This window comes from Ylistrum balloti, unplaced genomic scaffold (genome assembly GCF_031769215.1).
Source record: "Ylistrum balloti isolate Yb309-2 unplaced genomic scaffold, AGI_CSIRO_Ybal_v1 Utg370194, whole genome shotgun sequence".
Classification (NCBI taxonomy): domain Eukaryota; kingdom Metazoa; phylum Mollusca; class Bivalvia; order Pectinida; family Pectinidae; genus Ylistrum; species Ylistrum balloti.
The window spans coordinates 97,270-113,492 of NW_026782172.1; the positions used below are offsets into that span (position 1 = coordinate 97,270).

General features: G+C 39.0%; 1 protein-coding gene across 1 annotated transcript; it reads right to left on the bottom strand.

The window, feature by feature from the left end:
* Positions 1-1,505: 1,505 nt before the first annotated feature.
* On the bottom strand, positions 1,506-14,323 carry LOC132551314 (voltage-gated hydrogen channel 1-like). The gene is made up of 6 exons (XM_060215440.1): positions 14,286-14,323; positions 11,789-11,913; positions 3,438-3,532; positions 3,062-3,115; positions 2,204-2,342; positions 1,506-1,693 (listed from the first exon to the last, which is right to left on the bottom strand). The coding sequence occupies exons 1-6, from the start codon at positions 14,321-14,323 to the stop codon at positions 1,506-1,508; spliced, it is 639 nt and encodes a 212-aa protein (XP_060071423.1).
* Positions 14,324-16,223: the final 1,900 nt, after the last annotated feature.

A 16,223-nucleotide genomic window follows, 5' to 3' on the forward strand; every position in this document is an offset into this window, starting at 1 on the left:
CACGATGTAAAATCAAAGGTTGACGTACATGGATGTCTAACACAAACAATAATGTAGTATGTGTTCACTGTATAGTGTTCTGTAGCTCGCTAATTTATAAATCATAGACAGTTAGCTGTTTTTCCTATAACAGCCATCATCAATATCAGAAATCTTATAAATGTCAAACATCTATCTTCATTGATATTAATTTATGCATGGTTCTGTTATATTTAATCAAACATAATGTGAAAAGGCTGACTTTGTGTGTTCCATTTTTATACGACTTGATGATTCAAACGGAATATATAAGACAAACCAAACACTTTTACAGATCTGATAATGGATTTGACATTTAATTTATTTCATTTTTACGATTATGTTCTTTAAAGATTCAATCTTACAATTTTTCCCAAAACAATTTCTTTTACCAAATAAGAGTTCAGAGACAAGTCAGGAAAGTTACCATCTCGCTATGTATATAGCTTAACAAACCAACATACAAATGCTTACGGTATATGTTACACACACTTATATAGAATGATCACTGTTGTCTATTGTACGTCCTGAACAATTTGTATTATTTAAACGTAACGTTTAATATCTTTACATATAAATGTAAAGTAATGCTATGGTAATGTATGATATAACGACTGTTTGATTGTCTTTCTGTCTGTCTGTCTGTCTGTCTGACTGATTAATATCGTATTTGGTGATGTAGAGTAATACCATGGTAATGTATGATATAACGACTGATTGTCTGTCTGTCTGTCTATCTGTCTGACTAATTGATATTGTAATTGGCTATGTAGGGTAATGCTATGGTAACGTATGATATAACTGATTGATATTGTGTTATGATCAGAGTAATAGCCATTCTAGCATTTTCACAACCGCTCTACTTTATTGTACTTCATAATATTCTCACAGATATATTGTCACAGATATTCTGTTAATGTCACATTGTCATAAATATTCTGTTAATGTCACATTGTCATAAATATTCTGTTAATGTCACATTGTTACAGAAATACTGTTATTGTCACATTATCACAGATATAATGCTATTATCACATTGTCACAAATATACTGTTATTATCACATTGTCACAGATAAAGTGCTTTTATCATATTGTCACAAATGAACTGCTAGTTTCACAGATATACTATTATTGTCACATTGTGACATGAACTGCTATTGTCAAATCATCACATGTCTCGTTGTCACATATGTACTGTTAATGTCACAGAAATACTGTTATTGTAACAAAGAAACAGATATACTGTTATTGTCAAATTGTCAACGCCGCGTGCATACTGCTTAGTCACAAATAAACATATCGTAAGCCCACAATACTAGGGTCCTAGTCATCCTTCCATGCTCACAGTTAAATCAATGTTAATGTATCGTACAATATCGTCTAACAACATTCAATGGAGTAAAATATAAGGGAATCGCCAAATCAGGAAAGAAGGTTTGCTGATATGTTCATATTGAATTAATCACGTATTTGTGTGATTCGATTTTTATGTAGCGTTATTCTCATTTTGATTTATTTCTTCCTTACTATTAAGAACCATAGATCGTTGGCACTGTTCTTCAGTGGTTTTGAGTTTATCTAGGGCGTCGTCTCGCTCTTTCTCTGCCTGAAGACGAAGTTCTCTCTCGGCGTCGACCTGTTTCTGAATGTCTTTCCTCACAAACGTGTTAACAGCTACAATAAATAAGAAATCATTTGATTTAGTATATCACGGTCACTTGACACCTGTTTAGAATGATATCGGAAATTGCACGAAAGTACAAATTTAGAATTAAATACCGTAGAACCAAATAGTGATTAATACTGTATCTGTCAGCTATATCGTCTCTGTTTAGTGCTTGTAGGGCGTAAGAAAACATTCCTCGCTCCTGTTTGTTTTTATTTCACGGAAGCCACATTTGTAAAAAGAAACTACATGATAAGGGAGATAACTCCGATAACTGTTATTGACGTTAGAAACCTGATTAGTATAATGATGTTGTTGTATACGCCAAGAATAAAGAAGAAGTATGGTCCAATATTCGAAGTTAACTGCTGCATATTACATGTAAACATATTGCTTATTTTATTAATCTGAAAAAATTAAGGCGCGTTTCATCTTTGTATACGGATGTTTTATTTGCTGACTGGTTTGTTAGATAGCGTGCCGGGCGTGTTGTCTTAAGTAACAAATTATCTACTTACAAAATAGGAGCTTAAAGAAGCGCCAGAGTCTGAGTAGGATCAACAGAATAACAGCGTCTCTCACAAGATTGCTGACGTGGGACAGAGACAGAGCGATATCCAACACAAAGGACACAAAGACTATTATTCCATCGAGCACCTGCACGAGAAAAAAAAACAATTCAGGTATTTCTTTATTTATTACGGCCATTCGGCCTTTCAGGGTACGAGGGAAAACAGGAAAGTGAGATTGGTGAGAGAAATCTGGTAGAGAGGAGCCGTCCATATCACCAAACATGTTCTTAAACTAGAATAAAACTTCAGCACAACCCCTTAATGTCCTCGCGGGTATTATTGGACATAAGGGAGACAGGGCATGTCATTCCCCAACCGAAACTGATCACATACATATATACAAGTAAATCAAAAACAGGCCTGTGCTCTTATTTTTATTGAAATAAACATTTGCTATAATTAAGATGTGTAAGCCTCCAAGTGATGGTACAAAAATGAAGCCGGTCTGAAAAATATTCACTTAAAACGTTTTTTGTTCTTTAAATCATCCGAAGTAAAAATCTACAGAACAATCAGAGTTAAATATACTTAATCTATATACAAACAAGAATCTCTAGATGTAGGTACATGTAGGTATGTTAAGCGAAAACAAATATTGAATAATCTTAAAGATAAATAATTCCACATGAATGTTGCAAATAAATATTATCTTCATTTATTTAACAGTTCATAGTCTAGCGTAAAATGTATACAATACGTATATATAGATAGATCCCGTAAACATATAGTAGAGTGATTCAAATAAAATATCATTTTGACCATGAACTTATAATCAGTTTTGATGTTGATTATTTAAATACAAACCTCTAGTTTCTTTTTGAAGAAGCTGGCCCCATCAGCAATGATTTTAAGTGTTACCTGGTATAGTATTGTCGTATAGTATTGTCGTATAGTATTGTCGTATAGTATTGTCGTACACTTGCAAAACAGTGATGTCATATTTAATTTGTTATACCATGACTTCTCGGAAACCGACAAAATCTGTTTTTAAATTGTTAGATTGTTAGCTGTATATAAACATGTTAAAATATACACTGGTTGAGTTCAAAATTTCCGGATGTCCGATAGTTTTTAATAAATACCCGTGTGATGTCAAAAGACTCAGTTTATTAGGTAGAACGAAAATACAATAATGTGTTATAGTGTTAGGATGTTTTACTAAAATATTAGAACTGCTCACCTCCAGAACAAACAATGAGATTATCGTTAGACTTGTATAGTGAAGGCCGTTTTCTATTTCTTCTTTCTTGGAATGGTTCTCATCATCATCAAACACTATAACACAAGGTCATTAATTCATTCTCAATTCAGTCATACATAACATTATCACCACCAATGTACATTATGTATTTGTATATTACAAGATATATATAACTATATATATTTACATAGACAATGTACAAATAGTATAACTTCCTGAAACAAAGATGTACTCTTTTCCATTGTAAGAACATATTGAACATAAATCGGTTGATAGTAAGCTATTGTCTTCGTTGTTGTATTAGAGTAGGATTAGAGACAGATTATATTTTAAATATCTTACGAGTATTTAAACATAATGATAATTATCTGGAGACGAAGTGGATGGAAAATTTGTAGAAAGGTTTTGTTTTGTTTATATTGCTAAACTTCTTATCAACAGTTAGGGTCATTTAAGGACGGCTTCCAGGTGTATGCAAGGTGAGTTAGTTTGGTTTCATATTGTTTAACTTCCTATCTACAGATAGGGTCATTTAAGGACGGCCTCCCGGTGTATGTGAGGTGAGTGCGTGTATAATTAAATACAGAAAATCCAAATATTGAATTCAACTGTTTTATAAAAGCGTTTTCCTCCTTGGAATAAAGCAAAAGATCTAACGACTTTAAATTTAGGTGAGTACTGAAGAAAATAAAGATTGCCAGAAAATTGACTTGGAGGGTACTGTAGAATAGGCAAACATTAACGAATGCAGGCTATCGCAAGGTCTACAACACGGCAGTGAACGGAGCTGTGAAAACCCGTGTGCTCACTGACGCGACAAGCTGTAGACTGACCAACAAAGGTTAGTCGGTGGCCGAGTCGCCCAGGGCATTCTGATTTGACAAGACAACTCGCCCTAGCGAATTACTGCATACTACAGGCACACGACAAGGAGATCCACTTCCACCACACTCCCTCCCGTTTACTTTCTTGAAGAGGAACATATCCGTCATTCCCTCATGGATCCCATCCGGCATCCAGGTGGTAGTCTTCCAGGTACTTAGGTTGTCTCCTCTGCCTACCTGGGGGCTTGATACCTGTTGAACTCTGGGCTTCTTCTTCCTGGAGGCAAGTTTTTGGGGACTGTTCTTGTTGAGAGAACTGCTCATCCTGAGAATACCCAACTGCGAGATTCTTCTCGGGATGAGATTGCCCGGCATTGGATGCGAGTTCGGGGTCAACAGTAAACAGATCAGAGATCTGCACGTTCTCGCTTTCCGAGGAATGTGGCGGCTCATCTTCAACTTTGCTAAGGATTTGGTTCCTGCATCTCTTGAGCCACAGCGGAAACTCGCGATCCTCACACAGCTTGAGGCGGTCATGATGGATAACCTTCTTGGTTTTCCTGTCCTTGATGCGATAAAGGACGGGGGACAATACCTGTGAGATAACATATGGACCTCGCCAGGGACGCCTTAACTTCGGACTATGTCCAACTTTCGATGCTGACTCTATCTTAAGCACGACATCCCCAACATTGAACCGATATTGGTTAAGACGCAGGTCATAGTCCTTCTTTTGACGAAGTTGGGACGCCTGCAAATTACTTCTGGCAATTCGATGGACCTCTTGGAACGTCTCCTCTAGTTGTCGGACATACTCGGAAGCCCCATCATACTTACGGACTCTGCCGGAAGTTCCGAGCATCAAATCGAGTGGCTGTGTAACTTCCCTTCCCAGCATCATCCGATTTGCAGTGAAGCCAGTCTGACGATGTTGAGTAGAGCGAATGGCCCCGGCAAGTTGTTGTAAGTATTGATCCCACGAATCCTGCTTGGCCTTGAGGAAACAACGTATACACTGTAGGAGGACTCTGTTGTACCTTTCAATTTGGCCATTAGAAGAAGGATGGTAAGGGGTAATACGTTTTTTTGTTATCTGTAACAGATCACATATAGCACGAACAACTGATCCATCCATGTTTTTACCCTGGTCTGTGTGGAGCTCCAAAGGGCATCCGAAACGGCTGATAAATCCGTCCACCATCATTTTTGCTACAGTCTCAGAATTTTGGTTGGGAATCGGAAAGCACTCAAGCCATTTGGTGAATTGATCAATTAACATCAAGACATACTTATTGCCCTGGTTAGAAATCGGTAGAGGACCAAGTATGTCCATGTGAAGTCGTTCTAGAGGCAACCCTGCATGGTATTGTCCGAGCTCCGCTTTGGCTTTACGGTTGGCTTTTTTGCTCAAGTTGCACGTATTACAGGAAGCCACGTAGTCTTTACATGCCTTGGACAAACCGTACCAAATAGCAATTTTCCTGACCTTCTCCAGGGTTTTCACTTGTCCTAGATGTCCACTGCATGGCAAATCATGGGCTTTTTCCAAAACTTCCTGCTGCATCGTGCGGGGCACCATCACCAAACGTCTCGGGCAGATTGGATCCTCCCAACGATAATGGAGCACTCCACTGTGCTGCTCAAGCTGGGATCTACACATCCACCAATGGCGAACAGCCGGACCCGCTAGCTGCAACTCGAATGGTGTTGGGTCATGCTCTGTCTCTATCCAGCTCATAAGTGTTTGTAGATCTTTGTCTTCTAGCTGGCGCTGCCTCAACTCCTCCTGGCTCAGAGCAATAGCCCAGTCACATTTCGGGAACGTTGCCTCAACTTTCCGAACCGCCAGTGGTACGACATAATCCACATCGTCTTCAAAAGTCTGCCATTGCTGTCGCGCCCTCGTGCAGTATTTGCAACCACCACAAGGCAAATTCTCCAGGGCTGTACTCTGTCGATAGTTCTTGCACTCACTAAGGAAATCTGGGACGCGGGATAGGCCATCAGCATTTTGATGTTCTTTCCCCGGGCGGTGTTGTATGATCATGGCATAGGAAGAGAGTTCCTCGATCCACCTAGCTAACTGCCCTTCTACGTTCTTGAAATTGAGGAGCCATGTCAAGCTACTATGATCAGTTCTCACCACAAAAGGCTTGGCTAGCAGGTAATGGCGGAACTGCCTGGTGAAAACTACTATTGCAAGAAGCTCCTTTCTGGTAGTGCAGTACTTCCTTTGGCAGGGAGTGAGGACCTTGCTTGCGAAGCTGATAGTTTGTTCCCTACCGTTCTGTAGCTGGCTAAGTTCTGCCCCGATGGCCCTATCTGAAGCATCTGTGTCCAATATGTATGTATCCTCAGGATTTGGAAAGGCCAGGGTAACCGCCTCTTGCATGGCCGATTTCAATGTTTCAAATGCCTCCTGATGGACATTCACAAAACAGAATTCCTTCTTGCCAGTAAGATCGTGGAGGGGTGCAGCTTTCTTCGCAAAGTCCTTTATGTGCTCCCGATGGTAATTGATAAATCCGAGGAAAGATTCCAATTCTCTCTTATTTGCCGGTAGTGGCCACGCTGCAATGGCCTTTACACTGTCTGGATTCACGGAAACACCGTGCGCACTGACTACCTTCCCAAGAAAGACCACTTGTGTCTGGAACAAGTGACACTTCTTAGGTTTCAACTTTAAGTTGTAATGGCGGAACCGGGACAACACCTCAGCTAAACTTTTAAGGTGCACTTCAAAACTGACGCCAAGAACCATAACATCGTCCAAGTATGCCAGGCATTCCTTCCAAGTTAAACCACAAAGCACCAGCTGTATGACCCGACTAAAGGTGGCTGGACTGTTGCATAATCCGAAAGGAAGGCGAGGATGTTCGAAAAGGCCATACTTTGTGACAAACGCGGTTTTGTGTACATCCCTTTCGTCTACCTCGACCTGCCAATAACCTGCAGCCATGTCCAGTGTACTAAAGAATGAACTTCCAGCTAAAGCATCGATACAGGTATCGACAGTAGGTAGGGGGAATGCATCCTTAACCGTCACGTTGTTAAGTGCACGGTAGTCAATACAATATCGCAGGCCACCATCTTTCTTCCTCACCAACACAGGTGGTGAAGCCCACTCTGAGGACGATGGTCTGATCACCCCTTTTCTGGCATTTGGAACAAATGTTGCTCTTCCTCCTTCTCAAAACCAACAGGTGTCCTCCGCATGCGCTGTCTAATTGGTTTTGCTCCGGCGGTGTCTATCCTATGCTTTATGTCACCCCTGAACAGCCCTAGGTCCAAGTCACTTCGCGCAAATACATCCTGGAACTGTAATAAAAGCCTCGCCACCTGAACACATTGGGATGTATTAAGCTGGGAGCAAGATCTGGTCAGCAGGTCTTTGAGGTGATCCGGAAAGTTATCCTGTAATTCCTTCAGTTCAACACCCTCTCTTCCGTCCTCCACTAGTACTGGTTTAGTTGTCTTTACACTGTAATGCCTGACCTCTTCATCCAATACTGCGATGACGTCTGAACCACTACCAAACGTCGGACCTCTTTTGAGAGACAAAAAATTATCTGTAGGGTTCAGCAAAGCGATACTGTACTCCCTTTTCCGACCGTCTCCACTCTGCAAGGAAGCAGGCGTCAACAGGCCCTTTAGACTATTGCAGGGCTGGATAACAAAATCACAGTTTGGAGATGCGTTGCTAGAGACTGCAGTAACCTTCATTGTGCGGGGAGGGATAGTTACTTTTCTACAGAGCGTAAAAACCGGTTGGCTCTTGCAAACTGTAGACCCTTCCATTTCTGCTCCAGTATCCTTGCTATCTAACAGCACTGAACAGGGAGATAGGTTTACTTTGGCACTATGTGCCTCTAAGAAGTCGATTCCCAGTATCATCTGGTCACTTATGTCAGCGGCAACTAGTGTCAACTTGAACACATTCCCATTAATGTCAACTGGTACATCGCGTATGAAACTTGCCCTAACCTTGGAGTTCTTCCCAATCCCAGTTAAGAAAACTTCCTCCTCAAGTTCAGTTCCAACATCCAGCTCTTTAAGTAATTTTGAGTTTATTACAGATATCTGAGCAGCAGTATCGACGACTGCTTTTAGGCAAGTGCCATTTACGACCACAGGAATGTAAAGGGTCCTAGCAGACGGAGCTTCGAGCGTATACATACGTACTTCTGTTAGTTTCTTCGGGAACGGTTGGCCAAAGTTATCTTGGTGGGCGGAGGATTGGCCTATTTCCTCTGCCCTTGGAAGTTTAAAGGTGAAGATGAACGCTGTTGGGGCGACGGTGACCTATTCCGTCTGACCGAGGTGGAAGCTGACTTGGTCGGGCAGTCCTTGAGGAAGTGGCCTTCTACTCCACAACCGAAACATGCAGAAGACCTCTCCTGAGGTGACGGCGAACGGTTCGACCGAACCCTGGCATTAGGGGACCCAGGCTTATCAATATTCTCAAGTTTCGCAAAGATTCGGCCGAGTGCCTTCTTAACCTCTGCCATATCTTCCTCTGTCTTTTTTATCTTGTCCATTAGGATGTTAGATGGGGGTAGCTCAAATTTTGTTTCCCTAACGCCATATTCCTCGCAATCCAACCCACGAAACGAAACCCGTTTAACATCTGGGCTAAGCCCTTTTGACCCGAGAATGACCCTTTGGTTGGTTATGGAGCTCTTCACAAATTTCACCGCCTCATCAAGTGAACAGGGGTTCTTGTCCATGGCTGTTAGAGCAGCATTTTTATTCTTCAGACCTTTCAATAACCCGTCAACGGCTAACATCTCCCTTCCCTTTTCATCAAGGTCTGGGAACCCATCTGAAGCAAGTTCCATGGCCCTTTCTGCGTACTCCTCTATGGACTCCTCGGGAAGTTGTTTTAAATCCTGGAGTTGTCGCCGAACAATGGGTGGAAGGTCCTTCTTCCCAAACCGTTCATTCATTTTCTGACAGAGTGCTATGAAGTTCCTCCGTACTGAGACAGGCTGGGTACTGAAAAATTTCAGAGCTTTCTCCCGCAGGCACTCCACAAACTTGTCAAGCCTTTCATCGTCATCCCAATTATATCGATTGGCTATATGAGAAAACTGTAGATGGTAGGGTCTCCATTCGGACTTGCCATCATAGGTGGGCATCTTAATTTTCTGACCCCGATCATCGTGCTGCAAGAATCTCGGTTTTCTTCTCCCATCTTCCCAATTCCCAGGCGGAACAGTTGACCTTTCTTTCCTCTCAGTTGACACTGGCCGGGATTGCCGCTCTCTTGCACCACCATACACCCCACCAGGGGCCACATCAGCCATTTTACTCATTAAGGTAGCTGCGGGGCTGAATAACGAGGTTTGCTCTTCTTTAACAGTCAACGGAGTTGGCCCAATTTTCAGTTTTTCCTCCAGCATCTGTTCCCTCTTTTCAAAATATTCTCTCTGTTCATCCAATTCCTCTCTATGAGCCTCCCTCATTTCCTCAAGCGTTTGCTTAAAATGCTTGTCTCTCTCAGCCAGTTCCTCCTGCTGAGTACGGATAACTGTCTCAAATTTCCTCAGTTTCTCCGTCAATACAACCAGCTCATATTGGACATTACTGACAGGATTTTCCATAGAATTACCTCCCGGGTTATCGAGAGGCTCAAATGAAACATTGCCCTTTTTCACAAGGGGGTCCCATATTGTGGAAGGAATCTCAGTTAGCATCTTGACATCCTCCAGCGTGAGAGACCCTAATTCAGCACGTTTTGCTATAAGGACTTTAGCTCTCTTCTCCCCTATACCGGGAATATCTCTTAATTCCTCAGCCGAGGCAACATTGATGTTTAATGGGCCCGACATGTCTTATCACCAATATTTATTTATAAAGTTTTGATGTGGTGTTTAGGATTATGTATGCGGGGATAGGAGAGTGAGTGGTGTGCTCTTGGGTAATTGTGTGAAAGTAATGAAGAAATATAACAGTAATGCGGGAAGGGTAATAGAAGGAATAAATTGGGGGTATACAAGAATTGGGAAAGGGGAAGGAAAAAATGGACAACTGTCCTGAAAGGCCGGGATATTCGGAAATATATACGGTGAATTCCCGACTACCAAACAAATACTTCTGACACCAATGTAGAATAGGCAAACATTAACGAATGCAGGCTATCGCAAGGTCTACAACACGGCAGTGAACGGAGCTGTGAAAACCCGTGTGCTCACTGACGCGACAAGCTGTAGACTGACCAACAAAGGTTAGTCGGTGGCCGAGTCGCCCAGGGCATTCTGATTTGACAAGACAACTCGCCCTAGCGAATTACTGCATACTACAGGCACACGACAAGGAGATCCACTTCCACCACAGTACTAACCAATTGTGTAAGTTTCACTATTTTCGATATATGTAAATATGTGAAATTTTACCTCAAATCATATGAATAAAACCTGGTATACGGGATAATTAAAATAGGTTTAAACAATTTTGAAAAACATATATAAATTAGCTTTCAATATATTCCTTTGAACAAATGAAAATAAGTAGACAAAAAGTTCTTATAACAAAACCAGAAAAAGATAAGAGTGTGACGTTCCGATGACTACACGGTCACCTTCATCTTCCTAACACAACAAGTAGAAGATTAGAGTGTGACGTTTCGATGACTACACAGTCACCTTCATCTTATAGCACAACCAGTAGAAGATAAGAGTGTGACGTTCCGATGACTACACGGTCACCTTCATCTTCCTAACACAACCAGTAGAAGATTAGAGTGTGACGTTTCGATGACTACATGGTCACTTTCATCTTATTAGAAAATTAGAGTGTGACGTTTCGTGCTTGTTCGCTCTACACAAGTTATTTGTCTAATGAAAGTGACCATGTAGTCACCGAAACGTCACGCTGTAATCTTCTACTGGTTGTGTTATAAGATGAAAGTGACCATGTAATCATCGAAACGTCACACTCTAATCTTCTACTGGTTGTGTTATAAGATGAAAGTGACTGTGTAGTCATCGGAACGTCACACTCTAATCTTCTACTGGTTGTGTTATAAGATGAAAGTGACCGTGTAGTCATCGGAACGTCACACTCTAATATTCTACTGGTTGTGTTATAAGATGAAAGTGACTGTGTAGTCATCGGAACGTCACACTCTAATCTTCTACTGGTTGTGTTATAAGAACTTCTATTCTATTGACATTAACCTGAAGAAAATATTCTCTGGAAAGACATCATCGTATATAGATATCATTTATTTTGTTGTATTCACATAAACAAAAATGTATGTACATACATATCATAGAACATAATGGTTTGTAACATGATGTGTATAGTGTTATTACAATGGCGTTAAAATTAGTCGAATCTAGGTGAAGAATATTTCATAATGTGACTGACGTCATTTCTAAATAAAGTAGAGCTGAACTGGTTTATACCTTTTCTGAAGAGTATTAATGGCAATTATGAATAATTGTGTCAAAATCATGACTATGTAGAGACATGTTGCTATTTTCTTGTCTTTTTTACACTTACCTGGTATAACGTCAAGGTCCACGAGGAGGAGAAGCAGAACAAAGATGGCGTCCAAAAAGAGTAGACACATGGAAATAGTATGCATCACTTTATGGTGCATCAACGTCCCCAGTCTTTCCCTTATACTACAATAATTAAGACACAATGGTAATCTTTGTTGGGTTATACATCCTTACAACAACTAATTACATATTTTATGCTGCCCATGGATACTGGGGTCGCTCATGAACACTTGTATAATGTCAGTACTCTGTACTACAATGGGATAACCAGATTTTTCAGCACTTTTTTTAAAGACGCTGCATCTTATTTTATAGACTTAAGCTGTCTCAGCCAGGTGACAGAACCCCAAACCCTCCCCGCTTGGCGATTATCCCTAAAGTCAAAGAAATGTGGAGCCAAGTGAGACAAAATGTGATAAAGAGACAAATTTTCTTACAGTCAGTCAACAAGGGCGGAATGCAAAATATGTCCTTTATGATAAAGATGAATCCTGGTAGATGTGGCCAATACTATCAGTATCGTTATAATATTCATCGGTTTTATTTTTGTTTACGCTTGTGAGTGTGGTATGAATATCTTCCGTGTTTAGTAAACGTGATTTTTTTATCAGCACTGAAGGCGCAAGTGTGTGAAGCTTTATAATGTTACAAAAAGATAAAAAAAAATTATCTAACTTGTCGTTATATAACATGTTGTTTTCTTTGTGAGACAGATATTTTATCATTTATTCGCGATATATTTTGATAATGCATGTTTACACATACCCGTATTGCCATTTATACATCTAAGAGTGCTTGTGATAACAAGAACCGCCAGGACGAGTTTTGTGAACCTCAAACAAGCAAACCTTTATTGTTTTCACATTTTTAAAACTCTTCCAGTGAAACGTATGTATGTTGACATCGTAACTGTACGGAAAATGATAAAATCTAAGCAAATAATTAACAATTAACAATTAAACAATTAAATAATTAATTAATACGCAATTAAATAATAAACAATTAAACAATTTACAATTAGATAATTAACAATCAACAAGTCCATTACTTACTCTTCAAAGTCTGAACCTACTTTATAGATAAATTCTGTTAACGTTTGACCGGAAGTAAGTCATAATTCGATATCAAATTAATTAAAACATAACTTATTTTTCGTAGCTTGGGCTTATGTGCTTTTATACGCTTTGTTTTCTTACGTAATACTCGATACCTCAAAAAGACCGATTTTTATGACACTCTGAAGAGATTGCCCTTGTTGACTAATTTTTGACGGTGAAGTTGACGGCGTGATTCGGTTAACAGCGTCAACAATTCCAATGTTTTCTGGTCGCTAAGGTACTTCTCTTCAGTATAACTATGTAAGTCTTGGGTAGATTTCAACATAAATTTTTGCATGCATTATCACCACAAATCCCAGATTTCAAATGTGTGTATTCCGTCTTGTTAGACCTCTTTCACGATTTTTAGCATCCGTTAACGAATATTTCAACTTGTTTCTCCGACAAAAATGGCTATTTTGGTGAAAATTGTAAAAAAAAAAAAAAAAAAAAAATAGATAAGTAAATAAAAAAAATAAAAATAATAAATGAATAAGTAATTTTTTTTAATCGTGAAAAATATCCTCGAATACTTCTATATCCAAATATGAAAAAATGACCTTTCAAAAACTTAACAAGAAGATGGTTTGATAAGGAATTAAGTCATTTTGGAACATTTAATTTTTTTTGGGGTTGTTCATAGCGTTGCGTTGTAATGAAAGACGAAAGATTATAATAAAACTGGATGCCATGATATTTTGAGAGAACATCTGTTATTTATGGTGAAAAAAATATTAACTAGAAATATGTTTTCCTGTTACACATATTCTGACGCCTGTACCGGAAAAAAGTAGTGCAGATACACATTTTTCAAAAAACTACTTTCAAACTAAGTTAAAACCTTCAAATACCATCATCAGAGAGACATTTTGATTGTTTTTTTTTTATTGATTTCTCAGATTAATACATCCTTATGTTATGAAAATTCTGGTTAAACACGGTTCATTCCCTGATTGTATTCCCTCCCTTTAGACGCCATTGGTACTATATTCATACTGGTGAAAGTTCGGAACTGCTATTTAACATATTTATAGAGTTATAAGAAAATGCGTGCCATCATGCCTCGGAAGTTAGCCTTATACCTATATCACTATACCTGAACCAGTTAGAAAATTCTGACGAATAAGTCAGTATAGTCGTCGAAAGTCACACATAATTGTCTAACAGATTGTGACATAGGAACTGAAAGATTATAGAAGATTTATTTTAACTTTGATCTCATTCCAAATGTATGATTGTGCTCTTGTCTATAGTAGTTAATCTTGTAAATAATTCCGCAATATCATTTTCAAATATTTACCAATGTACTGGAATTTAGCATTCAATAACCTGCCTTACTGGCCTTGCGTTGTAAAAGTTACCCGAACACTGTACATCAGTTGTCAGAAATGTACTCACCTCTTATCTTGAATCTCCTTTGGATCAGAATCTTCCATGGTGACAAGTTCTTAAAGCATGTTCCTTGCTTTGTTAAAAGCCTGTATCTTTGTCAACACGAATTTGTCTAAACTATTGATAGTCTTTTTACTGTTAAGTCTAATTATAGACATTTCTGTACACACACATCATCAGTTCAAATTTAGATCCTACAGTACACACGTCATCAGCTTACTTTTAAATTCGACGGAACAAAATAAAAAAGATAATCCTATGAAAACTATAAAACGTTGATTACATGACGTATTTTGAGTCTATCCGTTCACCTATCGATTTTGTTTGTATGGGTGTACATGAAGGAATATCGTTTTCTTACTTTTGATTGATCTCTATATATAATAGATACGAAATGAACATGAAAAATCTGCAGAACCTTGAGATACCCCAATAACTGTGTGTTATAGTGATATATATGTTATAGATAACATGGTTGACCGTTACATACTTCCTCAATATCTTAAAAGATTCTCTCTTTTAACAGCAGGTAAAATTGTATATATGTTAGGGTTTACAAGGATTGCGACTGACGTGGGCACAGCATTTATAAACTTATCTCAAATCCAATATATTTCAGGTGCAAATCTTGCCTGTAATAAAACCGGACACCTCCACTTATGTGGAACCTGTCACCTTAATCATAGGTCACTATAAACCAATCACTGTCAGCGCATTGATCCTTTTATCTCTGTACTTACGTACAGCTTTATAGATATCAATAGTTGATTCCTTCACTTGTGTAGCTGGACGGAGACAAGTTACTTAAGAATGTTCTTTAACATAGATGTAATACATGTGTTTTACCGTAGTGGGTGGTTATTGTACACATTCGCCTGACTCTATGGTAGTTACTGAGGTAGTGGTGACATCAATATCATTTTCACAAACAATACACATTTACTCCTTCGATATGTAAATCTAAGACATGATATTGTACACACCAGTGTCATTCGGTGTTCGGTGGATTGTTGGTAGTTACTCCGGAAGTGGTGTCGTCTAGATCACTACCGGTAAAGACCACGGAACACATATTTGTCGGGTTTCAGTATCTGTTGTTACGAGTCAGTGTAATTAGCTACACAATCAGCTGATTATTACTACTCTTGTGCAAAACTAATACTCATTACTCACACTTGGTTTTCGTTAGTAGCCTCCCAGGCCCTTTAGGCCCTTAACACCACTGACGAGTTCTTGTGAAGACAAAGCAGCTTACATTGCAGTGTAGTTGATAAAATGGCTCTACTCTATCAAATTATAAATTTGAATAAAAAGGCGTCAATCAATTGTGTGGCTTTTGTACAATCGTCGAAATACAGGTGATAGACACTAGATAAATGAGACACTAGATATGTAAGACACTAGATATGTGAGACATTAGACCTGTAAGACACTACATATGTAAGACACTATATATGTAAGACACTAGATATGTAAGACACTACATATGTAAGACACTAGATATGTAAGACACTAGATATGTGAGACACTTTATATGTAAGACAATAGATATGTAAGACACTAGATATGCGAGACACTACATATGTAAGACACTACATATGTAAGACACTAGATATGTGACATTTTACTGAATTATTTGGCTTGTGCACCTCTTTATCAAGATTTGACATCTCATTCGATCACTTCCTCAGTTGACTCTCAGGTTTCAAACTTTAGACTTTATTCTCATTGACGAGTCGTAAAAACACTAATCAGCTGTGTAATGCACTTTGCTTGATTACATGACTATGATATATATGTTTTTTAAGATGTAATAAAACGTGTTATTCATTTGCGTGTCTTTATTACAATCCTCTGTGTGGTTCTAACAGAATGCTGCATTCGTTTCAATTAGGCTGTGTACAGGTGCGTTAACATTTACGACATCAGCCATAAAACATACCA

Bases quoted from the DNA above. Each gene is read 5' to 3' on its own strand.
- LOC132551314 (XM_060215440.1), bottom strand. From the start codon at position 14,323: ATGGAAGATTCTGATCCAAAGGAGATTCAAGATAAGAG. The intron at 11,914-14,285 runs GTGAGTACATTT...TAATTATTGTAG, and splicing joins AAGGAGATTCAAGATAAGAG to TATAAGGGAAAGACTGGGGA. The intron at 3,533-11,788 runs GTAAGTGTAAAA...CTTGTGTTATAG, and splicing joins GGACCTTGACGTTATACCAG to TGTTTGATGATGATGAGAAC.